General features: G+C 42.6%; 1 protein-coding gene across 1 annotated transcript in view; it reads left to right on the forward strand.

Moving 5' to 3' along the window:
- The window catches only part of LOC137541756 (G protein-activated inward rectifier potassium channel 1-like), a 43,574-nt gene extending 31,684 nt beyond the window's left edge, over positions 1-11,890 (forward strand). The window contains exon 3 of the mRNA XM_068263241.1: positions 10,992-11,890. Coding sequence (XP_068119342.1) covers positions 10,992-11,593 — 602 coding nt within the window. The 3' untranslated portion in view covers positions 11,594-11,890. The remainder of the gene's footprint in view (positions 1-10,991) is intronic.
- The last annotated feature ends 4,828 nt before the right edge of the window (positions 11,891-16,718 follow it).

The raw sequence follows: 16,718 nt of genomic DNA on the forward strand, positions 1-16,718 counted from the left end.
GGAGGCGAGTCCACCACTTCCTCCCAGCAATTTTTTAAAAATGTTATGTATTTTATCCTTCTGGCGCCTCTGTTCACCTACCAATAAACAAAAAAGATACTTACCTATGGAGAGGAAAGGCTCTGGGTCCTATAGAGCTTTCCCGCTCCTCACCTGGTCCCCGTTACAGCACAGGATCCCTGGGAGCAATATTGAACCAGTTTGGTAAAATACTGCTCTAATCCCCCAGCATGGGGAACTTCGGAAGACGGGCCGCTTCGTATTCGCGCACTCGTGCTTGCGCAGTAAGGAGACACCTATCTTCGGGAGGATTTGGCTCCCAGACTTATGAAGTCCCCCCATGGTGGGGGAGAGCTGCCGCTACACCAAAGGCACTGGGAGAGTAGAGGGAAGGCTCTATATGACCCAAAGCTTTCCCTCTCTTTAGGTAAGTATCTGGCTGTTCTTTGGGGGGGGTTTGTGGCTTTAAGGCTCGTACACACGTGCAACCTTTCCGCACAACCAACACAACAACATGACTGACCGCACGACCAAGCAATTGAAGGACTTGTAGTTTCCGTGCACCAACTAACTGACAGATCAATTCATCTGCACAAGCGGAACAACGGACTACATGACATGACTGCATTCAAAATAAGTAAAAATCATTCAAATGACTTGTACACATGGGGCCAGCTGCACGGTATCAGCCTAACATGTCATGTCATGTGAGTCGATCCACATGTTGGATTGGGCGAAGCACCTGTTACCAATCACTCGTCTAGTCGTTTGATACGCGTACACACACCTAACTATTATCCAACAGATCAAGTTTGGACGATAACTGGGTGGAAAAGTTGCACTGTGTACGAGCCTTTAGAGAGTTGATATGTTTCTAATGGATGAACAGCTTGGGTGTCTTGGTTCTGGTGTGAACACATTTCTGTCTCAGTTTATTGCTAGGTTTGAAGAAAAGGAGTGTTACAACAACAACAAATAACATTTGTAAAGCGCTTTTCTCCCGTAGGACTCAAAGCGCATAAGCATGGCTCAGACCATTGTGGTACAGAGGAAGAATTTTATAAGTCCGGAAATGCCAGGCTAAACATGTGGCTTTTCAGTCTGGATTTGAATAGCTCCAGGGATGGTGCTGTTTTTACTGGGTGTTGCAGGGAGTTCCAAAGAGTAGGGGCAGCATGACAGGTCCTCTTGCCTTTCTCTGAAGCGCCAGCTACATGCAGATTGGAGGAGCATACCTCCCCTTATGTCCTGCTTATTTCCTCTGTTCATTAGTGTGGAGTCTGGTCTAATTCACCCTATTTTAACCACTTCCCCTACCCCAGGACGAGTAACTACGTCCCTGCAAAATGCCATAACGGCTTGCAGGGCGTAGCTACTAGGTCCCTCCCCTCTGCACATTCCCGCTTGGCCCCCTCTGCCCCCCCCCCCCGCGCACTCGTTAGTAGCCACTAGATCTAAGTCCCAGTGTGAATGACCGCAGCCATCTATGAGACGGTGCTGCCATTCACAAAAAACGTCCATGCATCACTTCCTCTACGCATCAGAAACTGAGCAGTCAAAAAGTAAAATTACATTAAAAATTTTTTACTCAATAAAGGACCTATTTTTTTATTTATTTTTACATATTAAATTAACCCCTGACCTCCAACACTCCCCAATAGTAGCCACATTTAAAAAAAATATATAAATACATTTAAAAATAAAAAATAAACTGAACTTTTTTTAATACGTATGTAAGGATGGCATATTACTATTACTTTATAAGTTACGAACTTGTAATAAGGGATGGATGCAAAACTGAAAAAATGCACCTTTATTTCTAAATAAAATATTGGTGCCATACATTGTACTAGGGAAAAATGTTAAACGTTGCAATAACCGGGACAAATGGGCAAATAAAATGTGTGTGGGTTTTAATTACATTAGCATGTATTATTTTAAACCTATAATGGCTGAAAACTGAGAAATAATTATTTTTTTTATATTTTTTCTGTTAAAACACTTTTATAAAAAATAATTATTCTTAGCAAAAAGTACCCCCCAAAGAAAGCATAATTGGTGGCGAAAAAACAAGATATAAATAGTTGTTTTGTGTTAAGTAATAATAAAGTTATAGGCGAATGAATGGAAGGAGCGTTGACAGGTGAAAATTGCTATTTTTTTAAGAGGAAAAACCCTTCGAGTTGAAGTGGTTAATACACAGAGGAGAGACATTACATTGGTACCATAGTAGTATTAACCCTTTTAACGCCAAACAACCATTTACAATCAATAAGAAGTCTATAAACAGGTTTATAAGTAGAAAAGAAAAAAAAAGTTTTAAAATATATATTTATATACTGTATACCGTATTTCGCGCCGTATAAGACGCTCCGGAATATAAGACGCACCTAGGTTTAGGGGGCAAAAAACAAGGAAAAAAAAGAAATATACTAAACCTGGTGCGTCCATGTTCCAGGAGCGTCTTGTTGATGTTCTCCCCCAATTGGTGTCGTACTGTGTCCCCTTCTGTCCCAAGTGTGTGTACTACTGTCCCCAGTATGTCAGTGTGTGTCCTGCTGTCCCCAGTATGTCCCCTGCTGCCCCCAGTAAGTCCCTAATGTGTGTTCTGCTGTCCCCAGTATGTCCCCTGCTGCCCCCAGTAAGTGTGTGTTCTGCTGTCCCCAGTATGTCTCCAGTGTGTCTCTGGTATATACCCTGCTGTCCCCAGTATGTCCCTAGTGTGTCTTGCTGTCCCAGGAATGTTCACTGCTGTCCCTATAGTGTATGTCCTGCTGTCCCCAGGTGTTCCCTGTATGTCCCCAGTACGTGTCCTGCTGTCTTCATTATGTCCCTAGTGTGTGTCATTCTGTCCCTAGGTGTCCCCATTTTGCCTACCGTGTACCTCCCCGTGTGGTCCGCAAACACCCGCCGCCGCTTGTGACTATGTTCCCCCTGGGTGGTCCACAACTGCCGCGTATATGTCCGCAAACACCCGCCGCTTGTGTACATGTCCCCCCTCTGTGGTCCGCAACTGCCCGCTTTTGCCCTCACATGTGTCGCCGCTGTCCCCGTGTAAATAGCTGGACCCCGCTCATCTTACCTAAGTCAGTGCCTTCTGCGGGGATCGGAGACCCGCTTGTACCCTCACTTGTGTCGCCGCTGTCCCCCGGTGTAAATAACTGGACCGCGCTCATCTTACCTAAGTCAGTGCCTTCTGCGGGGATTGGAGACCTGGCTTCACTTCCGCACTTCCACTCTAGTAATTGCTTCTGCTGCGTCATCAGCAGAAGCCTTCACTAGGGGGAGCCGCGTGTGTGAAGCCAGGTCTCCGATCCCCGCAGAAGGCACTGACTTAGGTAAGATGAGCGCGGTCCAGTTATTTACACCGGGGGACAGCGGCGACACAAGTGATGGTACAAGCGGGTCTCCGATCCCCGCAGAAGGCACTGACTTAGGTAAGATGTGCGGGGTCCAGCTATTTACACGGGGACAGCGGCGACACATGTGAGGGCAAAAGCGGGCAGTTGCGGACCACAGAGGGGGGACATGTACACAAGCAGCGGGTGTTTGCGGACATATACGCGGCAGTTGTGGACCACTCAGGGGGAACATAGTCACAAGCGGTGGCGGGTGTTTGCGGACCACACGGGGAGCAATGAGCACACACGGGGCAGTGCAGGGAATCCCCGACGTGGCGGCGGGTTGCGGTTTGGAAGTCGGGGATTCCCTGCCTTTGCCGTATAAGACGCAGGGACTTTTTCTCCCCATTTTTTGGGGAGAAAAAGTGCGTCTTATACGGCGGAAAATACGGGTATATATATATAAATTTCCAAAAGAAAAAAAAACTTGTAAATAAAATTGAAATAGCATTAAGATTCATTTGGAACCGTTTTACTGTAATAAAGATATACATTTGACATTGAGAGTCTAGTATTATTAACCCTTTAATGCCCAAAAAAACTAGCAAGAAGTTTATACTTAGAAAAGAAAAACATTTTTTAATTATTTTTTTTTCAAAGTAAAAAATTAAATGAATGAAATAATGTTATCATTAAATTTAAATACCGGTAGTTTTTAAATGTTACAATTTTAATTTTGCATGTCACCTCCCAGATGATGAATCAATAAGTAAAGGAACGCTTGCTGCATTTAACTATCGTGAAAATCTTAAAATTTTAAATGCATGTAAACACATACAAATAAGAAGTACGTTTCTTTCACAGTAAAATGAGCAGTAAATTACTTTTCTCCTGTGTTGCTGTCACCTACTGTAGATAGTAGAAATCTGACAGAACCGACTAGTCCATCTCTTCACGGGGGGATTCTCAGCAAGGCTTTTATTCTTTATACCGACAGTCCCTAAAAAGGATCTATACAATTATGCCGATCAGACCCCACTAACAGAGAGCTCTGTTAGTGGGGAAAAGGGGGGAGGGGAATCACTTGTGTGCCGTGTTGTGCGGCCCTGCAGCTTGGCCTTAAAGCTGCAGTGGCCATTTCAGTGAAAAAAAAAAGGCCTAGTCTTTAGGGGGGGTTAACACTGCAGTCCTCAAGAGGTTAAGTTGTAGAGTTAATGCGGTTACATTAATCAATATAATGCAAACAATACCAGATCATCAGAAAAAGAATATATGGTGGTGCTGGCCACTATCAGTACCGTTTGAAAAAATTATGCAGAAAGCCTTTATTAAAAAAATATTGCACAATAGATGGCTCCAATCATAATAAAACCACTAAAAACAAGTAGCTAGTCATGTCAGGGGTCAACCCCCTGTATGCAGCATTCTTCCAGCCAACACACACCATGCACTCCATGTGGTTATGATTTTATTCTCACATCAGTTAGTGCTAATCCCAAAGGGACTGTCCCTCTGGTGCATGCAGGGCCGGGCCGAGGCATAGGCTGGAGAGGCTCCAGCCTCAGGGCGCAGTGTAGGAGGGGGCGCACAATTCATTCAGCTGTCATTCCTAATTGTGTATGAAGCAGAAAGAAATAAGAAAAGGGGATACATAGCAGTGACTTCAAGCCAGATAACTAGATATTAAGGTGTTGGGGAGGTTGTGGGCCCTGTGGCCCTCTTAGTCTAATAGCAATCCATGTGTGACAGCTGAGGTGGGAGGGATGGAGGGGCGCACTTTGGTGTCTCAGCCTTGGGTGCTGGAGGACCTTGTCCCTGCTCTGGGTGCATGCATCTAAAGACCTGTACCCACCACACCATTTGACCGGCAATTTTTTTTGAGCGACGAGCGATTGTTTCCGCATTCTTTTAAAATAAACCCTTACACATATAGAGGCTTATTTATAAAGGTGTATAATTTGCTGATGTAACTGAATTTAAAAAAAAAGTTTTTTTTTTCTTGTAAATCACATTCAGAGAGGCCTGGATAGCTTTTTTTTTTTTTCCACTGATGAGAATTCGTTTCAGCTAATGCAATAAAGTCTTTTTGTGAGTTTTTGCATACAAACAATTTAAAATTGCAAAACTGCACACAAAAATTCACAAAAATGAGAATTAAAAAATTGCAAAGGCAGAAATGTGTATGCAAAAAGTTGCATGCTTTTTCTGTTAGGACAAATGTCAAAAACCTTGTCTCAAAAAAGAAGAAGAAACTTTGGAGTGGCAGTGGTGGCAGATAATAAGAGCAAAATGGCTACTAAACAGCAACAAGTTGCACCATTTTATGAAAGATACCGAACTTCATAAACAAATCAACCATATAAATGCATCAATTAATCATCCTTTCAATTAAAAACATTTAAAGAGGGATTGTCAGCCACAAAATCAAATTCAATTTACCCCCGCTGCTCTGTGTTTATTATGTAGTCTATATGCAGTCTGCATTGCAAGCATTCCAATACAATCAGAAATGTTTCTGCTGTAATGAATCTTATCTCAGTCATCCTGTCTCTACTCTGGTACATTGTTGAGTTGCATATTTAGTAGTAGTGCATTGTGGGTAACCACAAATGTTCATTTATAACTGAATTATTGCAAATTTCCTTCTGTTTTAAGAAGGCAATTACACCAAGCTTTGCTTTTTTAGTAAGAAGGCTTTTTGGTCCCTTTTATCCCCTACACATTCCTAGTAGTTTGGGTCACCCTGAGCTGCTTGGTTACTCTATTGTTGAGTAGAAGGAAGCCTGTTATGTCCCCTCCCACATTCCTGCTCCTCACTGATTGGCTGAGGGCAGTTCAGTGTGACAGGCTGAGAAGGGAAATACACATCATCCCTCTGCAGAAGCTACTGAAATACGATCTATGCTGTGCTCACATGGGGTTAGAAATCAAGCTAGATATATCATTGCAGTTTCTAGGAGAGAAAAAGAGTAAGGCAGGAAATTACATCAGGATTGGCTTCAGTCAAAGGCAGTAAAGATGTAAAAGTTTTCTCTTTATTTACTATATAAAATTCACTGAAATCAAAATGTGGACAGTACAATACATATGTCATGTAAGTAGAACAAGTATTTATCTACTTATATATGATACCATTTATTGGCTAACTTAGAAGAAAAGCAGTACGCTTTATGTAAGGTTTCCATACGTTTATATAAGGATTACAATTTCTTGTGCAGATATGATGGGTTTTAAACCCCACTACTATTTTATTATTTTATTTTTTGTGCCATAATTCCTTTTTTAATTATTGTGCTGGTTAGAAGGGCTTTAAATTCTACAATTTGCTTTAGCCTATAACAAACTATTGTGTGTAGCTTGACCAAGTTATGTTTGAATGAGTTACGATGTCTCCTCATCACACAGAGTCTAGGGAATGTGATGTTCTAGCAGACTAGTGGCCTTATCTTTTTTGACGAAAATTACCTAGCATCCCTGTGGGACCCTCCTAACGTTGTAATTAAGGCATCCAATGACATTTTGTGCAGAACAATGTATCTCCTTTTCAATGTCCAGTGTATATAAGCTGTGTTCTAAATGTTGTCAGTATACAGGAATCAGTCTGAGGAAGGCTTTATAGCCGAAAGCTTACTGCTTTTCTTCTAAGTTAGTAAATAAATTATATAATCCTGATTCAAAACGTCTAACATGGTATAACACTCATCTGCCTTTACTCTACTTATATGTGTTTTTTTCTCCTGGTATAGTATGGCTGTCCCACTCCCTACTGCTTTAACTTCCCCTCCCCGGAACGAGTATCTACGTCTCTCCTTTTTCCACTCCCCCTGAACGAGGAACTACGCCCCTTGCTGCTGTGTGCTCCCGCTCACCCCCCGCTCGCTCCTGTGTTCGTTACCACCGCCGATCGCTAGATGGGAGATCACTGTATGGAAACACAGTTCCTCTTCATTGATCTAAGTCCCCATGTGAATAACCGTGGCCATTAAAAAGATGGCATAGTTTGCATAGTAATACTATGCATAGGGAAGTTATGCGTGACGACATCTTGCGACCAAATAGTAGAATTACATCTACACATTTTTAGTTACCCCAAACACTTTTTTGTAAAAAAAAAAAAAAAAAAAAAATACATTAATAGTTACCTTAGGGACTGAACTTTTTTAATATGTTTGTCAAAAAGGTGTATTACTGTTACTTTTTAAATAATGTGTTTGTAATTAGTGATTGACGCAAAACTGAAACAAATGCACCTTTATTTCCAAATACTATATTGGTGCCATACATTGTACTAGGAAAAATTTTAAATGTTGCAATAACCGGGACAAATGAGCAAATGAAATGTGTGGGTTTTAATTACAATAGCATGAATTATTTTAAAACTATAATGGTCAAAAACTGAGAAATAATACATTTTTTCCATTTTTTTTCTTATTATTCCAGCTAAAACGCAGTTAGACTAAAATAACTCTTAGCAAAAAGTACCCCCCAAAGAAAGCCTAATTGGTGGCGAAAAAAAACCAAGATACAGATTGTTTGGTTGTGATAAGTAGTAATAAAGTTATAGGCAAATTAATAGAAGGAGCGCTGACAGGTGAAAAATTGCTCTGTTTTTTTTAAGGGGAAAAACCCTTGGAGGTGAAGTGGTTAAAAATTCTTGGACAGCAGCAGAGAGAAACATTAGCAAATACAGATGAATGTCCTATCACGATTTATAACCCCTCTGCTGCCATAATTGACAAAATAGTGTTCAAATTAGAACTAATAATTAACACCTACCAAATATACACTGTATGCTTGGAAGAAATACCCAACAATTATCTAAGGATTTTCTCAAACACATGTGGAAAGGCGTCAAAAATTAATAAACTGATACGACACCTATAATTTCCTGCTGTACATATGAAAAAATCCATGGCGCTCACTGAGTTAATTACGTTCACAGCAGGAAATTACGGGTGTCGTGTTGATTTCTAATTTTCTTTGTGTCCCCCATCATCTCCTCTTTAGTTTTCAGGAGGGATTCTCTGAAAAGAGAGAGTGCCAAATTTACATGTGAATACTAGCTGGCTCATTATTTGTCTACAGAATTCATTGGGTTGGTGCTTGTTGCTGGTTGGTGAGATATGAACCCCTGGCGTTTTCTCATCTTTTCTTCATTTGAATGCAGGGGGCACATTTAGATTTGGGGTACAGTGGCCAGTCAGCAAAGGGGGCGTCACAAAGCCTGCGGTGTATGGGCTGCCAACAGATCTCTCTGATCAGATTCGATCAGAGAAAGATATGTTTCTTGGTCGATCTGCCCTTACACTTACATTACTAAATGCTACGTTTTCTCCCAAGAGATAATTTTTCATCTTCTGTTTAAAGAGACTCTGTATAGAAAAAAGGGTCCCTGGGGGGTACTTACCTAGGGAGGGGGAAGCCTCTTTATCTGATTGAGGCTTCCCCATCCTCCTCCGTCCCATGGTGGTCTCGCTGGGCCCCTCCGAGCAGAGCCGGGACAAGGTCCTCCAGCACCCAAGGCTGAGACACCAAAGTGCGCCCCTCCATCCCTGCCACCTCAACCGTCACACACTGATTGCTATTAGACTAAGAGGCACCCCAGGGCCCCCAACACCTTAATCTCTAGTTATATGGCTTGCAGTCACTGATATATATCCCCTTTTCTTATTTCTCTCTGCTTCAAACACCATAGGGGAATGATAGCTGAGTGAGTTGTGCGCCCCCTCCTACACTGCACCCTGAGGCTGGAGCCTCTCTTGCCTCTGCCTCGGCCCAACCCTGCCTCCGAAGCCACAGCCGACAATTTGGCAGGCTGTGGCGCAGAGGAAGTAGTGCCTGCAATATTTATCTTCCACGGCTCCAGCGGAGGTGCAGTAGCGGCTCTTGGCTTGGATCAGGCTGAAATAGCCAATCCCAGTCGGGTTCACTCTAATGTGCAGGCGTCTTGCGTCTGCGCAATAGAGCAGATCTGACTGGGATCAGTTATTTCCGCCTGATCCCGAGCCGAGAGCCGCTACTGCACCTGCGCTTGATCCGGGAAGGTAAATATTTACATGGCAACTGTTCGGAGTGGCCCAGCGAGACCACCGTGGGACGGAGGAAGACCTCCCCCCTCCCGTGGTAAGTACCTCCCAGGGGCCCTTTTTTCGATACAGGTTTTCTTTAAAATAACTTTTCAGCACTCTGCAGATGAATAAGTACCAAAAAGTGTGGTAATATGTACTGTCAAACTTACTCTGAGTAATATCTTGCTTGCTGGTAGCTTTAAATGCATTTTATTGATAAGGTGTTAAAATATTACCTAGGAGAAAACATAGGAGAAAAGGTTAATTGAATAGGGGCCTAAATATGTTAAGTATTCTTGTTCTTTTTCCAAATGTGATAAAATGTACTTGTGTACATTTTTTCAATACAGATTAAAAAAAATAGATTCCTCACTCAAAAAGGCTTTTGTCACACCACTACTTTAAAAAAACATCTCTAGATCCCACTGCGCTTGCCAACTACCGCACTGTATCCCTTCTCCCATTTGCATTTCTATTACTGCATTGTGGGAGACCACAGTCGCTCACTTAAAGAGAACCCGAGGTGGGTTTGAAGAATATTATCTGCATACATAGGCTGGATCTGCCTATACAGCCTAGCCTCTGTTGCTATCCCAAACCCCCCTAAGGTCCCCCTGCACTCTGCAATCCCTCATAAATCACAGCCACGCTGCTGACAAACAGCTTGTCAGAGCTGGCTGTGTTTATCTCTATAGTGTCAGTCTGCTGCTCTCCCCGCCTCCTGCAGAACTCCAGTCCCCGCCTGCATCCCTTCCCTCCCTGCTGATTGGAGGGAAGGGACGGGGGCAGGGACCGGAGCTATGCAGGAGGTGGGGGAGCAGCTGAGACTGACACTACAGATGTAAACACAGCCTCACAGCACGGCTGTGAGTTATGAGGGATTGCAGAGTGCAGGGGGACCTTAGTGGGGTTTGGGATAGCAACAGAGGCTGGGCTGGATAGGCAGATCCAGCCTCTGTATGCAGATAACATTCTTTAAACACACCTCGGGTTCTCTTTAAAGCTGAATTATTGCAAATATCTTCTGTTTTAAGATGGCAAACTACACTCTCCCAACCGTTGAAATCTTTAAATGCTCTCTCAAAACTCACTTTTCCTGACAAGCATACGCTTCAACTTAGGTCAGTTCTCCTTCGACCTGTGGCCATTGTACTCCTTACTAGATAACCTAAAAACACTCTGCCTATATGAATACTGTATACTACTCCACCTCTTGCGTCCCCCCCCCCCCCCCCCCCATTCATTTGCATTGAAGGCCTGCAGAGGCAGGGCCCTCTCACTGTTTTGTGCCTTGGAGTTTGTTACTCATTTTTTATCTTGCAATCTGTTATGCATTTTATTCATTGCGTTACGTTTGTCACTCTAATTGCCAATTCTCTATTTTATACCAGTGTCTATATTTAGTGTATACCAATGTCTGTATTATTATGTACCCCATTTTTGTTTTTTCTTACTTTGTACATATCCTCGGAATATGTTGGCTACATTAATCAATAATAATATTAATAATAAAAAATACCATCTTAATCTTATTATATTGCATATCTATAGTTCTTCTGATGAGATCTGGTTATTTTTACAGGAATGACTTGCCAAGCAAGGACATCTTACATAGAAGATGAAGTGCTGTGGGGACATAGATTTCTTCCCGTCATGTCCTTAGAAGATGGGTTCTTTCGAGTGGATTACTCCCAGTTCCATGCTACATTTGAAGTTCCAACACCATATTATAGTGTAAAGGAGCAGGAGGAGAAAATGCTCCCTAGTTCCCCTCTAAATTCTCTCTGCAGCGATAGGTACAACAAGAACAAGGTCTGCTCTTTAGACTACCTCAATGTTTTCGAGGTAGGAAGCGGCATCTTCCCTACCAAACTTCAGAAGCTAAATCGAGGTAATGACAATGTCCAGAGAAACCTACTACGAATGTGCAGTAATAACGTAGAGAGGGCTTGTAGTACTGGAGATCTTCCAATGAGAATCCAAAGAATAACGGTGTCTGCATGTGACCACAGCGAGGAAACTGCCCAACTCAAGTATTTTAAAGTCAAACCAGAGTGCATGACGCAGTCTACCGGAGACCTTCTGCTGCAGCAGAAAGCACAAGACATGTTGACCCTGGGAACAATGCTAGATGCAAACCTACCGGCAAAACTGCGTAAAATGAATTCTGGCTGCATCAGCTAAAATGGATCTCACGAGAGGGACATGCTGTGGATGGAATAATAACATGTAACATGCTATACATGGAATTATAAATGGCCTTATACTTGTGACAATAAGATACGTTACCTGTTCTCCATGTCTGTCTTGGAAAATTTCAGAATTAAAACATGCATTTGCAAGCTGATGTCTCTTCATTAGTATGCATGAAAAGAACATACAGTCCATAATTAGGGCATGGCATATGTTTTTGAATCCTGTTACCGTATGTTTTAGATCAGAAAATAAGATGAAGATAATAATAAAGCGTCTTTCATTTCACTGTGATTTTTTTTTTTTAAATTCTTCCTGGATTGAACGGAGAGATAAAAAAATGTGCATATATCATTGTTTTTTTTTTTGGGGGGGGGGGGGGGGGGGGTGTGCATAAAAACATCATTATTAACATGTATTGCAGCCTGCAAAGATCATTTTAGTACTAATCTGCTGACTTTTTATGAAGCACTTTTTATTAAAGCCCTAAATCAGCCTAACATTTCTTTAATGTATATGATAATAAATGAGTATTTATTAGCAATACACAGCTTTTTTCTCATTGCATTGCACACTTGTACTTTTCACAATAAATACACTCTTTATTTTTATTTAGTATTTATATAGCGCTGACATCTTCCGCAGCGCTGTACAGATTATTTGGTCTTGTCACTAACTGTTCCTCAGTGGGGCTCACAATATAATCCCTACCATAGTTATATGTCTATGGATGTATCATAGTGGATGTATGAAAGTCTAGGGGCAATTTAGGGGGAAACCAATTAACTTATCTGTATGTTTTTGTGATGTGGGAGAAAACCCATCCAAACATGGGGAGATCATACAAACTCCATGCAGATAGTGCACATGCTGGGATACGAACTGGGGACCCAGTGCTGCAAAACCACTATGCTACTGTGCTGCCCAGTCATGGCCACAAGTTTTGACAGTGATACAATTATCAAAGACAGTGCATAGGAACCTTTTACCCTTTGTACAGACATTTCTTTTCTCAGCTTCTCAACAATAGGCTTAAATTATAAAGCCCAACAACTTAGGTGGCTTGCATGCTTCAAAGTCTATGGAGATGTTAGTTATTATTTTTCAGTAGTTATGTAGCGCTGACATCTTCTGCAGCGCTGTACAGAGTATATCGTCTTGTCACTTAAGTGTCCCTCAGAGAGGCTCACAATCTAATCCCTGCAATAGTCTTATGTCCATTGCAGTCCAGGGCCAATTTAGAGGGAAGCTAGTTAAACTATCTGTATGTTTTTGGGATGTGGGAGGAACCAGAGGAAACCAACGAAGACATGGGGAGAACATACAAACTCAATGCGGATAGTCCCCTGGCTAGGGTTAGAACTAGGGACCCAGCACTGCAAGGCGAGAGTGCTAACCACTACACCACGGTGCTGCCCACTTATCTGTTGAAACAAGGGTGGCTGAGCGTGAGTCAATAAGGATGCACTCTATTACATACTAAACTTCATGTCTGGTGCAGCCTTATATTTTTTCCCGGCATGCAAAACTCTAACCATGGGCAAAAATGTTGGCAGTGAAACAAATATTATGTTTTGCAGAATTTGCTGCTTCAACATTTTACATTATATTTCTGTGGTACCCCGAAGAGCAATTAAAGACATTTAATAAGTTTCAGAAGCCACAAATTGTGATCAACTACTAGCAAGAACAGATCACCATCAGCCAGGTTTTGGCACAGGAGCATGATATTCACCATGCCAGAGCACATTTCAGAAGAACGGTCACTAAATATCATTAAATGTAATGTGTTGCCAGTAGCAGCCTTTTAAAACTTATGAAGCAATTGTTCTTTTGGATACCATAGAAACATTAAAAAAAAAAAAAATGCTAAAGCAACAAAGATTGCAAAACATTTCTGGCACTGACAACATTTCTGTCCATGACTGCAGCTTAAGCAACAGACTGCATCTTCAATGACTCAAAGGAGTATTGTTGGGGGGGGGGGGGGAGAGTTGAACTTACTTGGGGCTTCTAACGGCCCCCAGCAGACGTGCTGTGTCCGCATCACAACAAAACGATCCTCTGGCTCCTGCCGTGGCTCACTTCCTGTTTTTTTGCGACTTTAATGTCGCGGACCACTGTGTCTGTGCGGCCCTGCTGACGTTGCTGAAGAGCTTCCTGCGCAGGTGCAGTACAGTACATGTATTGCACCTGCCCAGAAAGCTCCTGTGACATCAGCGGGAGTGAGGATGTACATGGTCAGGGCTGCGGAGGCGCAGTGGTCTCAGACATTAAAGTCGTGAAAACCAGGAAGTGAGCCGCGGCTAGGACCAAAGGATCGTTTTTTCTTGGTGCGGGCACAGGACGTCTGCGGGGAGCCGTTAGCAGCCCCAGGTAAGTTCATCTTTTTTGCCCCCCTTACAGTACTTCAAGCTATGGCATCCATGTTTTTGCAGACATTTCCATAGGGGTTGAGGCATGCAAGCCACCTTAGCTGTTGATTTTTATATTTCAAGCCTGTTGTTGAGAAACTGAAATAAAATATGAAGGGCAAAAAAACTCAAGCCACATTAGTAATATATGCACTGTCTGTGACATTGAAAGATGAACATTAACCCAGCAATGAACTTCATCCCAATCAGTAGCCAATACTCCCTTTAACAACAAGAAAGCTTTACCGGGTCTCAAATAGATCATCGGGGGGTCTGTGTGGCTGATATTGTGGTGAAACCCCTTCCACGGTGTGATGTCATGGCCATGGTCCTGACAGTTTCCTGCCTGTAAATTTGTTGCATTGTGGGAAATAACATCTGTTTCCAACTGCCAAGCCAAGTGCCAGTTACTGGTTACAGCAGGGCTGTGGAGTCGGTACAAAAATCCTCCGACTTCTCCACTCAGCGGATCGTTCAGAAACAGCCTTATCAGTCCATCTACAGTGCGTACACACCCTCTACTGTCGGCTGAATGTCCGCCCAGCGGGAGGGTCTGTCGGACCCGCCGTTGCCGGCGGTAGTGCATGTGTACGCACCTTAACAGTTCGGCAGCTGCGACATGAGGGGGGGGGGGGGTGAAAGGTGATGGGGTGGGCTCTGAAGGTGTCAAGGTGGGATGCCTGAAAAGAGTTCAAGAGGTTTACAGCAGCAGGGAAAAATTATTTTCTATGCCTAGCAGTTCTGGTGGAGATGGCCCAAAACCTTCGGCCTGAAGGGAATATACATTACATACTATAATATTATTGCTGGGTATATTTTTTTCCTGTCATTTGGCTCAGTGGGCCCCACCAGCTAGCCATTGTGCCCCCTTTTTGTCATCACTGGTCCAGGCCCATGCACTCCTCCATTAGTCCATGTATTCCCGTCTTTATCCCCCCTGGTCGCATCTTCTCAGTGACCCAGTAGCATGTTATTATGTTATAACACGCTTAGCATCACAGAGAAGAGGGGCCCTGATTTATAATATCTTCCAGTATGGTATAATTCAGGGGCCACCCAGGGTAATTTTGCTCAGGGCCCCATTGTAACTAGAACCGGTCCTGGTCGGAGGGATATGGAAACTGATATATTTCTTTCCTTTTAAACAATGCACATTGCCTGACCCTCCTGTTGATCCTCTATGTCTAATACTTTTAGCCATAGACCCTGAACAAGCTTGAAGATCACATTTTCTGACCTGATGCGCTGCATGCTTGTTTCTGGTGAGTGATTCACTACTTTCGCAGCCAAAGGATGAACAGGACTGCCAGGCAACTCGTCTTTTACCTGTAAAGAAAAAACTTGTCCCAAATGGAAAGTCACCCAAGGAAAACCTCTGGATAATATCCCCCCCCCCCCTCCATTTCACTAGCCGGTTCCAGCACTCTCTCCTCAAAACCATCAAGCCCTTGTTGATAGATCCTGCATGCACAGTAGGCCAGACCCAGTCAGGCTCAGATTTTTCTGATGGAGCTTGAGCAGGCCCATGCTACTGTGCATCAACTCTCAGGAGGACACAGAGCTCGAGAGGCAGGGTAGAGGGAGATGGGGGGGGGGGGGGGGGGGGGGGGGTCCAGAGGCTTCCATCTACCAGTAAGTAATAACCCTAAGATTTGTATAGCACTTTTGTCCTGTTGGACTCAAAGTGCTCAAGAGCTGCAGACACTAAGGGCACACTTAAGGGGCCACACTGCAGTGTTAGGGAGTCTTGCCCAAGGACTTCTTACTGAATAAGTAAGTACTGACCCTAGCCAGGATTCAAACCCTGGTCTCCCACTTCAAAGGCAGAACCCTTAACCAGTACATTATCCAGCCACCTATCTCTCTTATTCATTTGCAAACCTCACAAGTTTGCTTTAAAAGGAAATAAATATGGCAGCCTCCATATCTTCACACTTCAGGCGCTATTTAAACAACAATTGGTCACGAGACCTATGAAGTATCACGTGAAACCCTACGTGTCTTATAGATATTTATTGCATTGTCCTAAAATATATGGACCATTCTCAAGAGATGACAGCTGAGTAATGGTACACAATATTTTTCACATACAAAAAACAGTCTTTTCTCATTTTATCTAGAGTTCCTTTTTAATATGTGCTTCCTAAAAGAACGAAGTTAATCCATACATTTTACATGAGCTGTTTCAGGCTATTCAAGCTTACTGAAAAATGTAGTGGGTAGGTTGGAGGAGCACAATGTATGTTCTATTTTGGTATTTATAGATGCAAATTAAAAAAAAATTATTTAATAAAAAGAGAGGTAATTGCTTACCTCTCCAGAAGATATAGACACCAGTTCAACTGGAAAAAAAAGTTTTTATTCAAAAAGCAATCTGACAATGCGTTTGATGGGTCATGGCCCGCTTCCTCAGGTCAATACAAAATGCCTAAAACAATAAATAGGTTTATATGAGTATACAATGGAACATGTACAGATAATCATATTTTACGTGCACTTTAGTTGCAACATTATGAATGCATGTAGTTAGAAGTAGTAATAACAACTCCACTTGGGATAAAATAAATAAATAAATCCATTTAAGTACCAAAAATTATCTTTGCTGAGAATCAGAATTACCTCTCAGAGCACATAATAAAATGTGATACCCAATTCAAAACAAGATTAGCATTAAAAAAGCATAAAAATACCTTCTCCAACTT

This window comes from Hyperolius riggenbachi, chromosome 12 (assembly GCF_040937935.1).
Source record: "Hyperolius riggenbachi isolate aHypRig1 chromosome 12, aHypRig1.pri, whole genome shotgun sequence".
NCBI classification, from domain to species: domain Eukaryota; kingdom Metazoa; phylum Chordata; class Amphibia; order Anura; family Hyperoliidae; genus Hyperolius; species Hyperolius riggenbachi.